The 21,969-nt window shown below is 47.3% G+C and overlaps 1 protein-coding gene across 1 annotated transcript; it reads left to right on the top strand.

Moving 5' to 3' along the window:
- Positions 1 to 1,251: 1,251 nt before the first annotated feature.
- Positions 1,252 to 20,307, top strand: FBXL18 (F-box and leucine rich repeat protein 18). The gene is made up of 4 exons (XM_054391139.1): positions 1,252 to 1,401; positions 2,358 to 3,898; positions 6,815 to 7,033; positions 20,128 to 20,307. Exons 2-4 carry the CDS (start codon positions 2,385 to 2,387, stop codon positions 20,282 to 20,284), a joined length of 1,890 nt encoding a protein of 629 aa, XP_054247114.1. The 5' UTR covers positions 1,252 to 1,401; positions 2,358 to 2,384; the 3' UTR covers positions 20,285 to 20,307.
- The last annotated feature ends 1,662 nt before the right edge of the window (positions 20,308 to 21,969 follow it).

Below are 21,969 nucleotides of genomic sequence, written 5' to 3'. Positions count from 1 at the left end.
TGGAGAGGTGAGTTGAGGCGGGCTGCGGGGGCGGTTTCTTCTCGCCCAGAGCTTCCCCTTCTGTCCCGACCTCTCGGACAGCCGTTAACCAGGACTCGTTCTCCGCCGGCGTCTCCCCAGACTGGGGCTGGAGGGGAAGCCGAGCCCCGCTCCAGGATGGAGGGGAGGCGAGAGGGGCTGGAGCCGGACCCCGGGGAGGTGAGGGGATTCGGATGGTGGCGGTGCGACCGGGACGTTCCGATGCCCCTTGTCCCTGCGAGGCTTGGCGTGGGGAGGCCTCGGCGAGCCGGTCCCTTAGGCGGCCCTGCCGCCGTCTGATGGGGCTGGGTGTAGACACCGAAATCGCCTTCTTCTCTGGTGTGCCTTTCGGGGAGGATTTACGTTTTGTGAATTGTGAAGTGCGGCCAGCTCCCCCCTTCCCTTCAGGGAATGCCATGGCATTAATGCCAACTGGAGCTTCATTGAAGGTGGTGCTGTTAAAGATGGGGGCCATGTCGTGTTCCCGTACGACACAAGGCTCTGGGCATCCTCTTACCTTGTTGTCAAGATGGTAGTGGTGGGTTTAGGGTGCCTCTTGTCACCCCAGTGTTGAAGGAAGGAATTAGGGTGGAGGAGCAAAGGGTTTCTTGGAGCCCAGCTGTCAGCTATGTGGCTTCATATGGTTAAGATTTATGCCTGTTGCAGAGGAGCTGCGGGTGAGCTGATGCTGGACTGCAGTTTTGTTTGGGTGGATCTCTCTGTCTAGCTACTTATCCAGCTCTGTATATGGTTATATAACTCCTAAAGGAGACTGAATTGGATGGCACTTAGAGGAAAGGTGTAGAAAGAGGCTGCTGTATTATATTTAGAAAGAATCAGGGATGATCACTTTTCCAATTACAAAGTAAGTGGCAAAAGTGGAATGAACGCAAACCTTTTTTTTTTTCCTTCACATTCTGAAGTAGCCAGCAGCAAAAGAGTAAGTGAAAGTACTGTGGCTTTGTGTGAAGTTTTGCTCTACCTCCATAATGCCTTTTAAGGGGAATGCTTGTGGTTTCTTTGGGCAGGTGGAAGTACTTAAAGATTGAAGTGTTTCTGTTTTGTCTCACTTTATAAATCCTTACAAGACTTGGGAGTATCTGCTTTCTCTAAAGCATTTATGAGATTTCTGAGCCAGTAGCTTTTATTTTTTCTTTTCTTTTTTTCTTTTATTCCCCTCAGGAGATCGTAAGTGGGGACAGTGAGGAGGAAAACAATGGTGTCAACTTGATGGATTTCTCAGATGAGATCCTTTTGCACATCCTCAGTTACGTTCCTTCTACTGACCTCGTCCTGAACGTCAGGAGAACCTGCAGGAAACTTGCAACACTTTGCCTTGACAAGAGTCTGACCCATACAGTTTTACTTCAGAAAGACTATAAGGTAGGGAGAGTAACTTACGGCTTCTGTTAGCTCTGAAGACAAAAATGACTGCTGGAAAAAATGCCAACAAGTAGAACATTCCAGTACGTTTGCATAAATGAAATGCTCTTGAACTCTGAAATCAAATAAACAATAAACTGTTTTATAAAAGCATTTGTTTTCCAGAATGCTTTGTTAGAACAGCTCTGTGCTCCCTCAGTTATATAAAATACTGTCAGTGAAAACTCTCTTCTCTGTCTTTCTGGAAGCTAAAATGAAAGTAAACGTGACTTCCCATTTGCCGCTGTGGCTGTGCAGAGTTACCACGTTCTCAAAATACATTTTCCATGTTGTTGTGCAGAAAAATCTTGTGCATAGTGCTGTCAGGCATGCAGTCAGCTCAAGCCAGAAATTGGATGTGTGCTATAACATTAATAAAGCTTGGGAATGAAGAGTGGTAAGTTTTAGAAGGACTGTATCACCAAGTGCAGGCAAGGGGAAGCCTCTCTTCCTCATTTCCCAAAGAGGAAACTAGATGAAGGAAAATGGAAATATTCTTCTTTCAATCTGAGTTTCTGTAGATAGCTAGTCCTGTTGAAACATCTTTGCTGTTAGAAAATGGAGATGCTCTTCCATTTGACTGTCAGTTGCTGAACAGATTTGGCCTCACAGTCAGTAATGCAGAAAATGGAGATGCTCCTCCATTTGACTGTCAGTTGCTGAACAGATTTGGCCTCACAGTCAGTAATGCAGAACTGCACAGGCTAAGCAGCTAAAGGAAGGGTAATCTTAAGAGTCCAAAGCATGGCATGCTAAGCCAGCTCCCAGCAGGATGATAATTCTTAGACTGTACTAGCGACCCTGAAACCTTTGGATGAGCCATGTAATCTAAGTGCTAACCACTCTTCAGGTGGGAAACTGAGTCAGGGCACACCATTGCCATATATCTCACTGAATGTGGTTTTGTTTGAGTACAGGTAAACAAAGACAAAGTGAAGCAACTGATGAGGGATATCGGAAAAGAGATTTACCAGCTGAACATGTCTGGGTGCTATTGGCTGCCCAGCTCCACTATTGACCACGTAACACGATGCAAGAACCTGGTCAAGCTGAACTTGTCTGGGTGTCACGTCACCTCCCTCCGTCTCTCAAAGATGCTGTCCACGCTCCAGCACCTGCGCTCCCTGGCCATAGACGTGAACCCAGGTTTCGATGCCAGCCAGCTCAGCAGTGAGTGCAAAGCCACTCTCAGCCGCGTCTCAGAGCTGAAGCAAACCCTCTTCACGCCATCCTACGGTGTTGTCCCCTGCTGCACTAGCCTGGAGAAACTGCTGCTTTATTTCGAGATCCTCGATCGATCCCGAGAAGGTTTTATGCTCTCTGGGCAGCTGATGGTAGGTGAGAGCAATGTGCCCCATTACCAGAATCTCCGTGTCTTCTACGCCAGGCTGGCTCCTGGCTATGTTAATCAGGAGGTGGTGAGGCTGTACTTGGCTGTGCTGAGTGATCGGACACCTGAGAACCTTCACGCCTTCCTCATTTCTGCCCCCGGTAGCTTTGCAGAGACAGGAGCCACTAAAAACCTCCTGGACTCTATGGCCAGAAATGTACGTCTGGATGCTTTACAATTGCCCAAAGCCTGGATTAATGGCTCTGGGCTCCTGCAACACTTGAAGTTCAACAACCCTTTCTACTTCAGCTTTAGCCGATGCACCTTGTCTGGTGGTCACCTGATCCAGAGGGTTATTAATGGTGGGAAGGATCTTAAAAGCTTGACCAGTTTGAATCTCAGTGGCTGCGTTCACTGTCTGGCTCCGGAGTCCTTGTTTCGAAAAGCAGAAGACGACATTGACAGCAGCATTCTGGAAAGCCTGGTGGTGTCTTGCTGCAACCTGAGACACCTCAACCTCTCAGCAGCTCACCACCACAGCTCAGAAAGCATAGGGAATCACTTGTGCCAGCTTCTGTCCAGGCTAAAGCACCTGCTCTCCTTAGCACTGCCGGTTTGCTCCATCACAAATGTTGCTGTGAATGTGGAAAAGCCTCCCACAGCGTCCAATTTGGTGCCCCAAACGTTTGGAAGGAAAGTTCGGATTGGGATACAGGCATGTCCAAGGAACTTAGCAGACCAGGCAAATCAGAAGATAGAGTCTTCGGTGTTCTGGGTTCTGATGGGAAGCCTCCGATTCTTGGAAACCTTGGAAATAATTGGGTCCAGTTTCTCCTCTGCCATGCCCCGCAACGAGCCTGCAATTCGCAACTCGTTGCCTCCTTGTGTCCGGGCACAAAGCGTGGGGGATTCAGAGGTGGCTGCCATTAGCCAATTGACTTACTTGCAGAGCCTCACCTTAGCACAACTGCCAAACATTCTCACTGGCTCCGGGCTCGTTAGCATCGGATTGCACTGCCAGCAGTTGCGGACTCTTTCCTTGGCCAACCTGGGCATGATGGGTAAAGTGGGCTACATGTCTGCTCTCATGGACATGCTGAAACACTGCAAGTGTTTGAGAGATCTCAGGTGAGAGGCTGCTGTTTCACATCTCCCTTGTGTTTTTGGGTTTCCAGAAATGTAGTGCCTGGTTTGTTTTAGCTGGTGTTAAAACTGCACGTGTTCCTGTTCTGGTCAAAAGGAGCTGCAATGGCTTGAAAACTGGGTACTTTCCTTCTTGACTTGTGGAGAACAGGAAGGTAAAGGCTCAGGGTATGCCCTTTAAGCAGTGTTTTAAGAGCAAAAAGTCCCTGTGCTGCAACTGCCTTCCTTTTAGATAAGGAAGAGTGGATGCTGCATAATTAGGAGCTAGCAGCCTTTGCCTTCGTACTCCTGCTGCTTTTTTGGCTCTGTGTGCATGCACCTCTCTTAAATTTCCAGGAAGGAAGAGACTCCTACAATGTCCAGATAATGCAGAGTTCTCCTTAGGTTTCCCAGTGAGATAATCCTTTCCCTTTGGTTTGAATTAAAATCTTGACTCTTTTTTTTTTTTTTTTTTTTTTTTTAAATTTTTATTTCCTTTTATAGATAATAGATTGAAAACATCCCAGCTTTAGAGTTTGGTGTTCCTGTCCTATTAAGATTTAAAGGATCCCACCAAAGATCTGTTTCTGAAAGGTGCACAAAGGAGCTTTACACTAGCCAAAATGTGCTTGTGAAAGCAAAGGGCACGAACTGTGATGGTTTCCATGCACCAGTGCATATGAACACAAATGTTGTTACTTGAGAAAGATGCCTATTTTTTTTCTTTCTTTCTTATTTTTTTTTCCCTTACATCACCTTCTGTTGGTGAAACTTCTAGACTTGTCAGTCTCCCTGTCATCATCTGGTCACAAATGGGTCTAAAATGCCTAACAGCAGTAACAGCAAGGTCACTCCTGTGATCACAGAGGCAGTGTGACTAAAATCACTGCTTGTCAGCTGAGACAAGTCTTTGTGTGCATGTTCCTGATGCACTGTGATAGGGAAGGGAGCCAGGCTAACTGAAACACTTTAGGAGAGTGTTCATTTTCCACTGCTTCCAATTTATAATGGGCAAGGAGTGTGGTGGCCTCTCATCCAATAGATGGCACCTGTTGGAAATTCAGTGGTTTAATAGCTTGGGTTATGTATCTTTAATCTTCAGGAGACCAAAGAGCTGTGGAGGAGCTAAGATCTGGGGAAGGAGGTTTGGGTGTGCAGAGTTACTTTGCTCAGTCTAGACCCTGTAGTTTCCAGAGACTTTGAAATGGAGGCCAGGAGTGATAAAGATGGGAGGCAGTGTGGAGCCCTGAATAAAGGATGGACAAGGATGTCTCCTTGTAACAACCAGGTGTTGCCACACAAGCTGTCATTGTTCTTTCTTGAGTCGAGTCTCAGGTTTTATATGGGTTTAAGAGGATTTTAACGTTTAGCACTTCCTCCTGATAACGTAGTTTCCTTTTCATTTGACTGCTGTTCCACTGCTTCTGCCGCTTTTCCCCCCTCTCCATTTTCCACGCTGAGAAAGGAGCTTTAGAGGCTATTCCAAAGCAACATTGTCATCTAGTGAGTGAGAGGAAGTACTGCAAGTGTGGCTGTTCTGTCTCTGAGATTACCCTAGAAACCTGCTGCCAGGTTCCAGGAGATTCTCTGCTTTTCGTCCTGAGTTTGCAATGGACTAATAACGCTGTTGAAAAATTGGAGAGGCTTCTCCTCCTTTCCTTCATATTAATGTAAAGCTATTAAAAGTGCTCGTGGGCTGTTAGGCTCTCCTCAGGCAGTGCTACCTGACCAGCAGTCACAGGCTGAGACTCTCAACCAGAATTTATCAATTAACAGGATTAAATTGCTGAGACACCCCCGGGTACTACAAAAGCCTGCACAGAGATTATCCGGATCGGGTTGGGACCAACAGCTTGTTACCACCTAATGGATTAACCTTCTTGGAGCTCTTAGCCTTGCTGACCCAATGACTGAGATTCCCAAGTGCTCTGAGGCTCTGCAGTAAATCTGCCCTAAGCAGATGTATTCTCCTGGTGACACCAGCCCCGAGCAGTTTCTGCTTCCTGCAGACTGCTTTGTGTGAAGGAGTTGTCCAGTTATGCTGCTAGTTAAGATGGAGGGCTGGAGAATGGAGCAAATGGTGTCCCACATCACCAGTTTCACTACAGGTGATAGCCTTCTACCTGCTTGTGCCAGCACTGATGGCCAAGCAAACCCAAGAGTGCCAGCTCAGAGCTCCAGCTTGTCGGTCAGGCATGGCTTCTCCATGTCATTTCCTTGCCTTGCTCTGGGGTGTGATGTGAGGTTGTGGATAGCCATGATAGAGGATCCTGTCTCTCTTCACTGAGCCAGGTGTTTCAGATAAAAGTTGGGTTGATGATGGGATTGATTGTCCTGTGGGAGATCCCTTACCATCCTCTGACTGAGGAGGACTGGTTGTGGTCACCGTTGGGCTCAGAGAGCCAAGTTCTACCATTGCCATGTGTGATTGTAGTGGGGTGGATTTTTCATTCCTGCTTCTCTCTAGGCAGAAAACTGAAGATAACCAGTTTGGTCCCCTGGAGCAGTAAGTCCCTGTATCCACATCAGCTACCAGGCTGTGCTCTGATCTGCTGCTCAGACCTAAGGCTCATCTTCCCCAAAATGCTTTGTGCAGAGCTTGCAGAACCAGGGTTGCTCCCAATGGGCACTGGAATTCTGCAGTTTAGGGCCTTCTTGCCTCTTTGTATCCTTGTCTCTTTAGCACACCCCACTCAAGAGCAACTAGAAGCAAGAGTTCTGAGCTGGCACTGTTGGGTTTGCTTGGCCATACTGCTGGCACAGGCAGGTAGAAGGTTATCACTTGTGAGTGAAACAGGTGATGGGGGGACACCATTTGCTTCGTTGTCCAGGCCTCCATGAAGGTGCTGCCTGCCTTCCCTGTAGTCTGAAAGCAGCCCAAGAGTGGATTGCCCTTTGACTTGTCTTTGTTTGTTCCTGCAGGCTGGAACAGCCATACTTCTGTGCAGGTGCCCAGTTCTTCCAGGCACTGAGTCACTGCTCCTCGCTCCAGCGGCTTTGCATCGTCTCCCGGAGCGGGACTCTGCAGTCTGACGCAGTGATGTCATTCATGGCCAACTGCCTTGAGGTCATCATGTGCCACATGTTTATGGGAGAATCTCTTACTGCTTGCAGAAATCTCCAGCAATCTATTGTCCGGAGGTGAGTACAGAAAGAGGCTGATGTGGGATTTCTGGAGCTGTTGAAGATTTATCTCCCTTTCCTTGCTTGCCAAGGTTTGTATGGCTTGCAGCACTTGTTCCAGGGAGCTAATAGGTACTGTGTAACCACTTGGCACGTGAACCAGCCTCTTATTTTAATAAGAGTGAATCAGTGAAATATTTGAAGGTATTGTATGAATTTTTGATTCCCTTCCCACCCATGTTCTCTGCAGTTCTGTTGGCTGAGTCGAAGATCTGGATGTAAAGCTCCATCATAAATCAAATGACACTTTTTGTACAAACAAAACATCTGCCGACGTTTTAAGTACTGAGAGATCTGACCTTGAAGCTTTCCTCCTTTCTCGCAAGTGACTAAGATAATTCTCTGTCCTCTAATCACTTGTAAATGTCACTTACTGATAATCCCCTGGCAGCGCAATTCAAAGCCTTTAAAGGGTTGTTGTGAAGGGTTCCTCTTGGTGGGGGTGGGATGTGTGTGAGGGGGGGAGAATCACTACAAACTGCCTTTGCACGTTTGGCAGTTCTTAAATGCATTTTGCTTGGCCCCTTGCAGTGTTCTGAGGCTCACGTGGTGGGGAACGTTTGTGTGTGAGCCGTGAACTGCGTTTCAAAAGAGAGCTTTTAATTACTCCTGGCATTTTGAAATCTCCTAATAGTGGCAGTCATCTTACAAAATATTTCCCATGCAACAGACTTTCCATTACTGGTTGGTTTATTGGGTATTTTTGTTTTTGGTTTTTTTTTTTTTTCTGTAAGGCTTTTTCTCCGCCTTCAGTCTGTTTTCTTTTGTCACCTACTGTTTCTTTGCTCTGTTAAGCTCTAATAAAAATTTCAAATCACACAGCATTATTGCTGCATCCTAAAGGGTGCTCCTCCCACCCCCCAGCCTTTTCTCCAGCTTCAAACTGACTTACTACATTTGGCTTCTTTCCACGGATCAAATCCAGAAGGGCCTATGACTATATTAGCTACCTACCAAACCACACACCAGACAGTTTGCTGCTGCCTCTAAAAGGCTCTGTGTCCTTCTGGGGTAGTGGTTGTTGAAAACAGCTAAGTAAATTCCTTGTGATGTCTTGAGGGTTCTTGGAGTTTATTTTTCACAGAGCTTCCTATCTTGAAAAACATTTCTTGGTTGATTTCGGTTGTGCTTCAGGGATCCTTAGAAAGAACCCAAAATCCACAGCTCCTGGTTTTTGGTTTGTATTTTTTTTTTTTATTGTGCTCTCCCTTCTGAGATGCCACTGCAATGCTGGCCAAAATGCTAATATCCACTTACTGAGCAGAAATAGGCTGTCCTGCAGTCTTTTCTCCCTCTTTTTCTCCCATTGTGGATGGATTCTCACTACATTCTGTACCTCTTAATAATTCAAACCCTGGGAACTTTCCAAAGAGCAGCTGATGCCTCCTGGAAATGTTAAAAACCTATTTTTATATTTAGCAATGGTTCTGGCTGTCAGGTTATTTTTCTTCTTTTGTGTTTTATTAATAGAGACATTTGTATGAAAACAGGCTCTTTTTGAAGGTTTCTTTTGTTGTTGTTGTTGTTTTTATTTTATTTTTGCTTTTCTGAAGGGAGCCTCTGCTCACCCTTGCAAATTCTACACCTGAAGTCACAATCCTCTGTGACATTGTAATTGGTGGTTCTGGAAACGATTTTGATGTCACATAAGATTACGACTTCAGGAGGAGGATAAGCAGTGGGAGCAGATGCTCTCCTAAGCAACAAAGATCCAGTTCTCCTGCAACTGTCTCTGGTAATAAAATGGAAGGAACCAAATACAGAAAATGATGTGCAAGCAAAGCCTGGAGTCCTCCACGAGCCATCAGTGAGCCTTTAACCACGTGACTGTTTCCAGTGATCCCATCCTCATCCTTGCACAAATGTGCCTTCAGACTTCAGGGGGTCAGGGATTGGCTTTCTCTTGGCTGCGTTTTGTCTGCTTCTCCAAGGGCAAAGAGCTGTGCAGTAGAACCTGGGTGTGAGCTAGTTCGTGGCTTAAACCTGTGGTTAAGGCTCTGAAGCCACAGTGTGGCTTCCTCTAAAAATGAGCTGCCAGTGTCTATCTAATCCAAGTTTTAAATTGGAAGAGCCCACTGGGCAGCAAGTGTGAAGTTATCAGTCCTTGTGCCAGAGTGAAATAAGGTGATTTAGCCTTTTTTTTTTTTTTTTTTTTTGGTGGTGGTCTTTTTGGATGTGTGCAGATGCTCTGTGTGCAGGAAAAACAGACAGTGGCTGGGGAGGAGGAGGTGAGAATCATAAAGTCATAGAATCAACAAGGTTGGAAAAGACCTCAGAGATCATCAAGTCCAACCTATCACCCAGCACCTAATGACTGACTAAACCATGGCTTCAAGTGCCATGTCCAATCCCTTTTTGAACACCTCCAGGGATGGTGACTCCACCACCTCCCTGGGCAGCACATTCCAATGGCCAACCACTCTCTCTGTGAAGAACTTTCTCCTCACCTCCAGCCTAAACCTCCCTTGGGGCAGCTTGAGACTGTGTCCTCTTGTTCTGGTGCTGGTTGCCTGGGAGAAGAGACCAAACCCCACCTGGCTACAACCTCCCTTCAGGTAGTTGTAGACAGCAATGAGGTCACCCCTGAGCCTCCTCTTCTCCAGGCTAAGAGGAGGGAAGGCAAGACTGTCATGAACCTTTCTTTGCTCCCTTTCTTGAGCGTGAGGTCATTCTCTTCTCCCAAGGAACAAGTGAATAGGACAAGAGGAAGCGGCCTCAAGTTGTGCCAAGGGAGGTTTGAGTTGGACATGAAGAGCAATTTCTTCCTCAGAAGGGCTTTCAAACCCTGGAACAGGCTGTCCAGAGCAGTGGTGGAGTCCCCATCTGTGGAGGGATTGAAAAGCTGTGTAAGTGTGTTGCTGAGTGATGTGCTTTGTGGTAATCTGGCAGTGCTGGGTTAATGGTTGGACTTGATGATTTTAAAGGTCTCTTCCAAACAAAACAATGCTATGATTCTATGGAATTGATCCATATTCCTTGAGTCCCAGCAAGGGTTATGGAGATGATCTTGTTTAGGCTGAGAGCAGCCAAGTGATTGCTGATTTTGAGCAGGGAGATGAGACCAAAGTGATTCCCACTCTCCAAATGCCTCTAAAAAGAGAAGAAACATTGAGTGGGAACTGAAAAGGCCTCTGTCTGGGAATGCACCAATAGTTTGCTGCAAGTGGTAGACTGGGAGGACTTGAAAATGCCTTCTAGTGCAGTTCAGTCCTTTTTCAGACATGGGTGCACAGGAGAATTCAGGCCACAAATGAGGCTGGGACTGATTTGGGGAGAACAGACTGGTTTTGGCTACAGGGTTGTACTGGAAGATGATGCATATAGAAGGTGTGGTGATGGTATATGGTGATGGTAGATGGAGGATGTGGAGCTTGGCTGTTAAATCTCCTGCATCATACTAATGGCTTAAAGCCTGAAGTGATTCTCAAACTCTTCCCCTTGACTGTAAAATAAGGATTGCATTATGTATTTGTGTTCTACTGCCCTGAAAAGAGTTGTTCTCATGTCTGTTTGTCTTGTGACAGCTCTAAACCAGGCCCTGGGGTGTCCAGTTTTGTCATGGGCAGTTTTCTGGTTGAGGTTTGCTGCGATTTGGGACAGATTAGTTTGTGTATTGAAGTCATTAAAAGCCTTTGATTCACTTCTGCCTCTTTTGCAACGAAACACAGCGAGCAGAACAGCACTCATCTGGAGCCCTCATCAGCAAACAGGAGGCTTGCAAGGGCAAGGTCTCCTCTGAGCTTTAGAGAAGACTCCTTCCCTCTGGGCAGATAAATGATTGTAGTGTTTTTTCTTTATTCTTCTTTCTTCTGTGTGAATGGGAGGGGTGATCTCCTTTATGGTTCGGGGGAGATACTCTGTGCATATGAGAAGAGCCTAGTGGTTAGAGTGGGAGATGTGGCTTGAGTGATCCACATCCACTTCCCCTGATCTTCCTCAGATTTCACATGTGACAGTGGTCTGGTCTGGGTTTTGCTGTAAAATGACTTTTTTTTTTGTTTATTTTTCCTACCACATGATGCTCAGCTGCTGCCACCCTTCAGATAGCAGCAAATCTAACCAGCACAATGTTTTCCCTTTTCTGCTTAGACCCTAACTTTGCCACAGTGCTTGGCTCCAGGCACCTCTTGTTTTTGTTTCAATAACTCTTCTGCTAAAACCACTGATGTGGCAATTCCAGAAACACCAAACTGTCACAGTTTGTGGACCCATGGTTGTATGTTCAGGTGTGACCCTGCACCAGCTGGCTGTGCCAAGAGGCTTCTTTGCAGCAAAGGGTCATTTCACACAGAATCACAGAACGGTAGGGGCTGGAAGGGACCTCAAAGCTCAGCCAGTCCAACCCCCCTGCCAGAGCAGGATCACCTAGGGCAGATCACACAGGAACACGTCCAGGCAGGTTCTGAATATCTCCAGAGAGGGAGACTCCACACCCCTGCTGGGCAGCCTGTTCCAGTGTTCCATTGCCCTCACAGTGAAAAAAATTTCCTCCTGTTTCCATGGAACTTCCTATGCCTCAACTTCCACCCATTGCCCCTTGTGCTGTCATTGGGCATCACCCAGCAGAGCCTGGCTCCAGCCTCTGGGCACTCACCTTTTACATATTTACAAACATTAATGAGGTCACCCCTCAGGCTCCTCCTCTCCAAGCTCAAGAGCCCTCAGCTCCCTCAGGCTGTCCTCATGAGGAAGATGTTCCACTCCCTTCAGCATTTTTGTGGCTCTGTGCTGGACTCTTTCAAGCAGTTCCCTGAGGTCCTTCTTGAACTGAGGGGCCCAGGACTGGACACAATACTCCAGATGCAGTAGAGGGGGGGAGGAGAGTCTCTCTGGACCTACTAAGCACAGCCCTTCTAATCCAGCCCAGAATGGCATTGGCCTTCTTGGTCACAAGAGCACATTGCTGGCTCATGGTCAGTCTACTTTGCTTCTCCCTTTCGAGTTGCTGTGCTGGGACTCTTTCTACAGGCTTGCAAGCAGCTGTGTGTCGGTGCGGGGGACGGGGGCAGCTTTCCCGAGGGTTTGCAGGCTGTGCTGCTGTGCCATAGTCAGTAGATGGAGCTGTGACCCATGGAAGGTGTCCCCCTGCTCGCCCGTGCGCTGCATACCAAGTACTGGGATTTATTTATACGCCTCTGCTGCTCTGCCCTAGAAATCCTGCGGGCGAGGAATTTGGATGACACAACTCCGTGGTTTGGTTAGTGGGCACTTCACCAGTGTGCAGAAGTTGCTTTCCTGGTGAAGCATACCAGCAGAAAACAGGCTGGAAGAGAGGGGGTGGGAAATGCTTTGGCAACTATCCCCTTGGCTTCAAGGACAGATTTTCCTTTCCAGTGTGGTTCCTTTTAGAATTTGGTCGATTTTAGCTTAAATGTTTGGATAGCTCCTACCGTTGTAATGATTTCAAGGACTTTACAAACAATACTGACAATGCAAGCCTTTGAAAAGTCCTTGAATAAGCACCTTGGAAAAGATCAGGAAAGCAACAATAAAAAACAAGCCCAAAGCAAACTAAAAAATCTGAGAGCCTTGGGGATCCTTCTTACATAGGGGGAAAGCATCAAGGCAGGGAGGGGGTTGTGATTTACAGAAATGCACTCCAGGTTCAGCCATGGCAGAGAGTGTGGTCAGGAGGAGACAGGTCAAGGACCAACTGAAGTGTGTTTTGGGGAGGTGGGTGGGTGGCTGCACCCAGCTGCTTCCATCTCCCAGAAGCTGTTGTCATCTCCTGAGCTCTGATAGCTGTTGAGAGATGATGTAGAAGGTGCTGTCTGGGGTGCTGGTGCAGCACCCCCTGAGAGCTGTGGGGTTGGAGGGAGGAGTTGGCAGTCCTAGCTCAAGCTCTCTGCTGCTGTTCCTCTAGCCACAGTGGCTGTCTGGCTCCAGCAAATGGCTTTGCAGACTGTGTGACTCTGGTGACTCCAAGGGTTAACCAGTGCTGTGGAGTGCAGAGAATCCCAGTTTTAGGCCAATCTGCCTATTCTGAGGATCCAAGACCTAGAGAAAGGGTAAGTCAGAGTTTCTCTTCCTCTTCCTGCCTGTGTCAGGTGTGAGCACTGCTGAGTTTGAAGTGACTTGCACAACAGGACTCCTGCCACTTTCCAGGAACAGCTATTTTGGTCTGAATTAGATCTTACTATTCAAGCTTCTGTGGCATTACCTGAATTTTCCTCTCCCAGTTATTGTCTTTTTTTAACATGAAACTCTTGGCTGGATCTTACCTTTTCTTAAAATGTGGCCCTGTGTGGTAGTGAGAGCCACGATGTTCACTGAAGGGATGAAGCACCTTCCTGGGCTTCAGTTGCAGAAATAGGGCTTTCAGGTGGGAATATGGGAGTGAAACTGAGTGTCTGGGAAGTGCTGAGTGAGCCAGTCCCTCTGCTGGCATTTAGCACAGGATTGGACTATCACAAATGGATTTCTGCTTACTTCAGAGCTAAGTGTTTCCCCCCTGCCTCGCTGCTATTGCCCTGGATATGTCTCCTTGCAGTATTCCTCTTGCCTGGATTTTCATGGTGGGCTCATGCTCAGAAAAGCCCTTTTGGGTAATCCTTTTCTCTGTTAGGCTGGGTGGGAGGGGGCTGTTAGGGCAGTGAGTGAGTGCAGAATCATCTTTGAATTCAGCCAAGCCCTCCAGTGTCCCTCCTGCACTGCCCACCTACCTTGCTTGCAATTGGAGTGACACTGCAAAAAGCTGGTATCACCACCTAGGGCTTAGCTGAGATATTTTCAAGCTGCTTTTGCATTTTCTACACCACCTTCTCTTCTTTCTGACCTTGAAAGAATCCCTCTCAGTGCACTGCTGGCTTCCCTGGATCCCAGCTCAGTAGCTGCCAGTCCCACTCCGCTAGCCTAAGCATGTTGTGGGCTCAGGCCCTGCATCTGATTGCAGAAGGCTTAATGTATGGCTAGGCTGGTGTAGTGAATCATTAGCATCCTGTTCCAGCTTTCATTGTCTGTTTCATTTCCTGCTCTTGGAAACCCCTGAATCATTCTGTCACAGATTGAATAACAAACTGCATCCTTGTCAGCTTGTGTTACCCAAGAATTCCTTGGCGGGCTTGGCAAAGGCTGACTTTGCTTGAGGTGTGGCCTGGACACCTTTGCTTCTACCAGGGGTGTTGTTTATGGGAGGGGTGGTGTTCAAGTATTTTACAAGCCAGCACAGCTTGTGAGACCATTCCCCTCATTTGGCATATTAGGGTATCTTCTTCAGGGGCTACTCACACAGCTCCTTCTTAAATGCATTCCTGTGGCTGACCCAAATGGCATGTTCTAACTGCTGGCTCAGGGAATTCAGTCCTGAGTCCTTCCTCAGTGGGTAGATTGGTTTGTACATGAAATAGGTTTCAAGGAGTGTCCTCTCCTCTCTTGGCTGAGTAATAATATTGGAATAGTGCTGTCGTGCTTTCCCTTCATGGGGGTGTAAAAGGCTGAACGGAAGCATTAACTGCAGCTTTAAAGCATTTCCATAGTAAAATAAATCTAATTGAGCAGTTATTGCAGTAGCTTTTTAATTTGTGGAAGAGATTAGGAAATAACTTTCAGCTTGCTCTGGCAGAGCACTCCCCTAGGACGTGTCCTGGGCGCCTTGGCATCGCACTTTGGGTTCTTGTTCCTCCCCCTCTAATTGTCCGGTCACATTTGACTGATGCAGAGTTCAGCTGGCAAAATAATGGAAGAAGCTCCATCTGTGAGCGTGCTTGATGGAAACCTCAGTTCACAGGAGAAGTAACAGTGTCATTCCTGCCTTGCAGGGAGAAACCACAGCAGAGAGATGTAATTTGCCTTTGCTCGGGGTGAGTCTGATGGGAATTGCTCCTTCTCCGTGACGTGATGCAGTGGCAGAGGATGCTGCGTTGAAGTCAGTGGCAGAGTTGGCAGTGCTGTGTGTGAATGGCTTCCAGAGTGCCATCCACCCCCTTCTGTCTCAGGCTGGAGGCTGTAGTGATGGGGCTCTAGGTGAGGGCAACTTGCAAGCCTTGGGCGAATGCGACTTTGTCCATGTGGATGTGAGAGGGTGGAGGACACCCTTAAAGGAAAACACTTTGTGGAGGAAATCTCTCATTGTGCAAAGTTAAGAACAGCCTGAAGGAATCACAGCAGCTTTCCTCAAGAACATTTGAAGTCTGTTTTGGAGGTTAGACAATGAAGTCTGCTCAGCATGGGTATTCTGGCAGGGTTGGAAGTGGGAATGGCACTGAGGAATGGGTCTGCTTCAGAGTCAGTGTGTGGAGGCTTTGGATCCCTTGTGAGAGGTTTCTGGGGGATGACTGGGGTGCAAGGGTCCCCCCTGCCTTGGAGAAGCATGGAATGTTAGAGGTTGGAAGGGACCTCCAGAGATCCAGCCCAACCCACAGTTTCTTCAGCATGTCTGGAAGATGCTCTGGAGAAGCTTCATTTCACACTTTTGGCAGTCTCTGTAAGCAAGGAGAGCCTTTGCAGTTCCCTGGTCCTGAGTTCAGGGCACGGCCAGTGGAACACATTCTAGGTGTTTGTCTGACCTTCTGTGAAGAGGTGAGAAAAATGTGTGCATGTGTGTTGGGTCATGCCAGTGTCAGCTGTTCCAGCTTGTCCTGGCACTTTCACTTCCACCATGCCATGCTTCAGGGATTGGAGTTTCCAGCCTGGCTCAGGTATGCTGGCTTTCAGGACTGATGCCACATTTGAACTTTTAGCTGTGAGCAAGCCTTCCAGAGAAAACAGACTTAGGCTGTGCCTGGCAGGGGATTAACAGGGCTTTGTGCCTGTGGCTGGAAGAGCTGTGTGCATGGCAAAAAGTGAGCTGGTCTGAATTCTTTTTTCTTGGGAAGCTTGTGCCTCTCCAGAAGCAGGTCACCAGCCCAAGGGAAGTCTAAATGGAGGAAGGGAAGGTGCATGACTGCAGCAGATGTTGGTTTGCATTTGTGAGAGTCCTGCAAACTGGAGCCCACACCTACTCCATCCTCTCTCTGCTATGTTCCCCCAAATTAAGCTTCTCCTGGTCCTCTTCTTTCTCTAGAGCCTCTTTTCCTCATAAGCTCCTCTCTGTTTGTGGAGCTGGAAGCTCTGGCCTTCATCCACTCCTGCTACACCGCATTTCCTTGTTTTATCTGGTGTGAGCTGCTTTTGCTGCCAGTGCTTAATTATACCACCCTGTGTGCCCTTAGCCCTGCTTGCCAGCATCTGTGCAGTGGGACGTGCTGAAACGTCTGAATTTGGCACAGGGCTTAGGTTTCTCTGGAAATCTCAAGGGGAAAGGCATCCTTCAGTCCCAAATGCTGCCTTACAAGTAAGGGAAGGTAAGTCTGAGCAGCACCCAACGCAGGGGAGCTGTTGTCTTCTAGGGTGTGTGGTGCAGAGAGATGCAGTGGGGCATAATCCATCCTCACAGGCTGGCTGATGAGATTCTCTGATGGCTCTGAGCTGCCCTTTAGCTCTATCAGCAGGTGGAGTCCTGGGGACCGGTGGCCTCTCTAGAGGTATGTCTAAAAACACACACAGAGAATGTTTGCCGGGAGATAACTGCATTCCAGGGAGTGACTCTTTTGTCTTGCTAAAATCGAGGAAATCTGATCAAAGTGCAGCCTTGCTTTAGACTTTTTCTCTTTGACTTTGTCCCTGACCTACATATTGGATCCTGCCATGCTAGCTGGAAGTAATTGAGATCGTAGTGTTAGGCTATTTACCAAGCTGTTCACTTGAAAATAACCTTTCTGTGTCCAGTCCACACCTGTTCTGGGATAATTCTGGAGGCAAATAACAAAGCACCGTTAACCCTTTCAGCCACACACAACCCCTCCGAGGTGTAAGTGCAGAGTGAGGTTAAAACTCCATGGATGCTGGGAGGGATTTGTGACACAGGTTGCTCCCTGCTTTCGTTTCCCAGCTCCATGCCTGATTCCAGCAGGCTGCTGAAGCCAGGCCTGCGCCGTGTTCACATCCAAACCAGGACACTTCATAGACTTCCTTGTGAAAAGTTCCCACTGGATGGTTGTTGGTTTGGTGTTGAGTCTGCTGGATCAGAAGCTATGCTGGAAAATATGTACTTGGGGAGGGGGAGGCATTTTCTTTGTTATCCCACTGGTTGTTTCTGATTAAAGGATCTGTTTTCAAGGGGTTGCTACTCAGTTGCCTTAGAAAACTTGCTTTCCTTTAATTAATCATGATGAGTTTAGTCTGGAGGTTTTGTAGGAGAGAGCAAGCAAGCATATCCTTGGCTTTTTTCCCTTGGAGAAAAAAAAAATAAAAAAAGCAGGGTTTCATGTCTGAAACTGCAGCTCTTTTGTCTTCCCAGGTCGACATCCTTCTCTGTCCTTCGGGTCTTAATTTTACGAGCCCTGGGCTTGCAGAGGTAGATCCAGTTTGAAGTCCATCCAGGTGTGGAATGAGGAAAGAACCCTCAAGAAGATAACAGGAGCTATTCTGCAACTCATTAACTCAATCTCTTCCCCTTCTTGTTATCTCCTCCTCCCCACCCCCCATTCCCCCCCATGTGCCCCGGGCCTTTCAAACTAGTGCTCTAAGTGCTTCTCACTTAATCTAGCCCACCTGGACAGGTGTATGAAGAAAGGAATTGCCTTCCGGGGAAGGACTAAAGGAGCAGAGATTGCATAGAGGGAGTTTGCTTTTGGGAGCTGCTAATCCCAGTTTAACATCATGACAGCTGCTCGTTAAAATCAGGGTGTTTTTTAACGGGCACTTAAAGGAGAGGCTTTGCACGCAGGTTTAGCTGAGAATAATAGTGAGCCATGTGCATTTGATTGGGATTGTTTTATTTTTTTTTCCTACCCCCCACCCCCTTTCTTAAATCACACAAATTGTACATGGAAAGAATTCTCCGGCGTCAACTTGCTGGGGTATGGAATTTACAAGGTTTGCAGTAACATACAGTTTCCTGTTGGGGTGGAGGGAAGAAAATTACAAAGCTTGCTTTTTTTTTTTTTTTTTTTTTTTTTTAAAGATCAAGTACAAACCTCTCCTATAAATCCAGGCTCTTTGCAAGGTATATTTACTGCGTTGGAGTTTTGGTTGTTTTGTTTTGTTTTATTTTTTCCAGTTGTCCTGGTGGCAGATTGTCATGTAAACTTGTCTAGGTTCTGGTTTTTATAGCTGCATGTAAAGGCTGCTTATAAACTACAATTTTGTGTATGCTGAGAAGCAGAATGGAGATCTAATACGAGTGAGCCTACATAATACAGAGAGAGAAGCAGAGGTTTCTTTGCCTTGGGGAGATGACTGTTTCTTCCTCACTGAACTTCAGTAAACTTGCTCTATTAACATGATTTTCTCTGCAGGACTGTGGTGTTGGATAAGAAACATGAAGAGCTGAGGCAGAGGAGGGACTATCAAAGAGACATTTGCTGTATTTTTATGTAATTTCACTGCAGGCTTTACCAACTGCCTCCCAGATCAGTGGTTATTTGCTGGTTGATTTCTTGTAGGCTCCTACACAAGCCCCCAGATCCACTTGAGGAGCAGTGTCCTTTTCTGACAGCCCTTAGGGCGTGAGGCATGAAGGGCAGGGCTGCGATGCAGAAAGAGATAAAATTGCCCTGGGTAGTTTTGTTGCTGGAGATCCTTACTCCTGCAACTACTTGGGTTCAGGCAAATTAATTTAACCCACCAGTACTAAGCAACCAGCTCTGGAACGCGAGTTTCTCTGCTACATTTTTGGTGGCTCTGCTTCAAATCATCAGTGGGATGGGAACATCCTTTTTGTCTCCCAGGAAGTGCCAGTGTCTCCTGGCCTTTTCTTCAGCTGGTGGTATTGCTACCTGGGGTTTTCAAGTGTGTTTCCAGCAGCCACATCTCCATTTGCCAGGAATCTGGAGCCAATTCAGTGCTGGAGATGGGCTGGGCATTTTCCAGACATGCATCTGTGTAGAAGCATGCTGAGCAGTGAACTCCTTTTTCGACCTGGCACAACTTGGTTCAGCCTCAAGGGACTGATGCTGGCAGTTTGACTCTGCCTCCTTTAGAGGGATAATGAACTGGGCCTTGTCACAGGGTTTGGAGAAGGCATCTTGGTGGCATGGGGCTAACAGTCAGAAGTCTTTTAATCTTAAGGGTGTGACTTAAGGTGTAGCCTAACTTTCCTTTACCTCCAGCTTTAAAAGACTGAACTCTTGTGGTGCTACACTGAGCAACACTGTTTCTCTTTTCTGATGTTCTCTTACTCACCAGGTTGCTATCAGTTATGAGTATTGCTGATGGGGACCTAGACTTTTTTGTTCAGTTCTTTTTACCCTGTATAAATGGCTTAAACTTGTGCTGTTCTCTCTGTAGTTATAACCCTGCTGCTCCTCTCTCATGTTGTCATACCAGGCCCCCTGCTCACAAGCTATGGGCTGTGTGCAGGAAGGCAGACCTAGTGGTGTGATGTTGGCTGGAAGCACGAGGAGGACAAGAGGAGAACAGGATTCTCCAGGAGGTTGTAGGTTGAGAAACTGGAACCCAAAATTCCAAGTAGCAAACAGTGATACTCATGTGTGGTTCTGCTGGGGCAAATTCCTGTGGTGCCAAGAGAGATTTTCTGCAGTTTGGATTTATATGGAGGCTGCAGAGTGTGTGTGTGTGTGTGTGTGTGTGTGTGTGCACACTTACTGCTTATCTGCAGATCTGAGCTTTCTAAACTTGCTTGTGCTCTAATTGCAGAGCCCAGCCTCTGCATGCAGAACAGCCCAGCCTGAAGCGATAATCCCAGGCTCAGCCCCCAGGGAATGCCTGGCACTGCTCTGGCCTGGTTTCCTTAATGGCTCTGCAACTTGCTGCTGGTTTGTAGGTGGTTTGAGTTATCTTGCCCAGGATCTCTGGTCCTCTGAGAATACCAAGATGTTGTATTAATGTTTGAGAACTTTCTCTCTCTCCTCACGTTAGGCCCAGTCTGGGTTTGTGTCAGCTCAACAGGCTCGCTGGAAAGGGCTGCAACTCCCTGCTGACACATGGAGAAGAGAGTGGGAGGTTTTGACTTCCAGCTGAGCAACTTCTCAATGCTCCCACCATTGCAATCCTCTGAGAATGCACTGGAGAATCTGTATTGCTCCTCAGCTAATAACCTGTGTCTGGTTTAGTTTCCAGGCGGATCGCCCAGCATTAAATGTCGTCATTTTCCCTCTGCTTCACGAGGACTTGACAGAGGTCATCAGAGATGTCCCCATGCGACACTTGGATGAAATTACCTTGTTTAAAAGCAGAGTGGCTGAGGAACCTCCCAACTTGTGGTGGTGACTGTCACAGCATGGGAAGGACAATGTGAGCACACGAAACAGCTTCTCGTGTGCCTGTGTTCCCCACCTTCAGCTCCTGGCCACCCGGATGGATGCTGTTACAATCACTTCGAATGAGTGCAACTGCAAAACAAAAGAAGCTGGTCCTTTGCAGTGGGGATATGTCTGCTGGATATTGCTTGCATCTGAAAATCCTGCCTCAAAGGCTTCTGCAATCTGATGGGTATTTTCCTTGCAGTTAATTATGAATGGGTTTGTTATTTTATTGAAGTTAAAGGTAAGAGAAACTGACTCAAGGATGCTCTTTTCTTTCCCCTGTGTCGCCTGGTGTGTTTCCTAGGGGCCCTTGTGTATTTTGGCAGTGTGCTTTGTGGTATTGGTGGACATCATTCTTTGCTTCAGTCTATTTTTGGCAAAGTAGTAAACCTAAGCCAGTGAAGAGGCACAAAAATGTGTGGCTCTGTTGAAGTGCATCACATCTTCTCTGTGTTGCAAATAGGCATAGGTAGTCCCACACATGCAATTACTGATATTTAAAGGAGTTTTTTTGGATTGAGAAGTACCACAAGAACTCTTTTTTTCTTTCTATTTGTGAATAACAAATGAAGATCATTAGTACCTCAACCATGGTGTGTTCTTGCTGGTGCTGTTCCATCAGTCTGGTGGGGGAAGTTCTCAGCTCTTTTGGAAATCCTTGTGCTAGGGTAGGTGATGCCTACAGTGAGTAAGTTGAGGCTCAAATCTGATTGAAATGCAGTCTGTCTTGCAGTGTAGATGGGAATGTGGTGTTCCAGTTCTGTACTTAGATCCCATGCCTTGAGCTCCTGCTAATTTTAGAGATGTTATGAAGTATTTTCACAGTGTGATTTCAGTCAGCTTCTCTGCTCCACAGAACTTCCTCAGGCATCAGTAGTGGTCTGGATCACTTTCATATTGCCTTATTTACTGAGCACTTTTGAAAGCATCAGACAGCTGTACCAAAAGCCAAGATAGGAATTCCTGGAGCTACGTTTCTGGGTGGCAGTCGGATTTCCCTTCTGCTGGAGTACTTTGTGGTAAGCACATTGGGTCTGTCTTCTGCAAAATAGCCATCAGCTGGAGCTGTCTGACATCTCCATCTCAGCTGATGAGTTGAGCAGTGCTTTTCTGGGGAAGGCCCAGTGTCATCCAAAGATGATGTCCCCACAGCCTCGTTGGCATTTCCTACACAAGGTGCCACCTACCACACGATGCTCTGCTATCAGCGGGTCGTAGAAAGCCTGGTCTGATGGGATAGAAGAAAGCTAAATGCATCTTACAGCTTTGGAGGATTTTCCCCTCCTTCCTTTTCCCTCAGTCAGGTGTGAACCTGCCTGGAAATCTGTCTTGCTGCTGTGACTCTTGAGCCAGGCTGCAGTAGGCCTGGTGCTCAGGTAGGTTACGGTGTTAATGAGCAGGTTGCTGCTAACCTTTCTACGAGCACAAATCTGTGCATTGCCAAAACTGACCCCTGCAGGCATTTGCTGTCTGCCATGAGCTTCTCTCCCTTCCCCACTCGGGACAGGGTGCCAGCAGCAGTCTCCAGTTTGCAGCCAGTGGCAGGGTGGTGATGCTGGGTCTTGCTCCTCCAGGAACAGGTGGAGCTGAGCCGCAATCGCTCCTGAAGCGTTGGAGACTCTGCCTCAGGTTAGACACCAGGCGGGCGAG

This window comes from Indicator indicator, chromosome 22 (genome assembly GCF_027791375.1).
Source record: "Indicator indicator isolate 239-I01 chromosome 22, UM_Iind_1.1, whole genome shotgun sequence".
In the NCBI taxonomy this organism is placed as follows: Eukaryota; Metazoa; Chordata; class Aves; order Piciformes; family Indicatoridae; genus Indicator; species Indicator indicator.
This window is presented reverse-complemented; position numbering and strand designations above follow the sequence as displayed.

Bases quoted from the DNA above. Each gene is read 5' to 3' on its own strand.
- FBXL18 (XM_054391139.1), top strand. From the start codon at position 2,385: ATGAGGGATATCGGAAAAGAGATTTACCAGCTGAACATGTCTGGGTGC. The intron at 3,899-6,814 runs GTGAGAGGCTGC...TTGTTCCTGCAG, and splicing joins AAGTGTTTGAGAGATCTCAG to GCTGGAACAGCCATACTTCT. The intron at 7,034-20,127 runs GTGAGTACAGAA...TGTCTGGTTTAG, and splicing joins CAGCAATCTATTGTCCGGAG to TTTCCAGGCGGATCGCCCAG.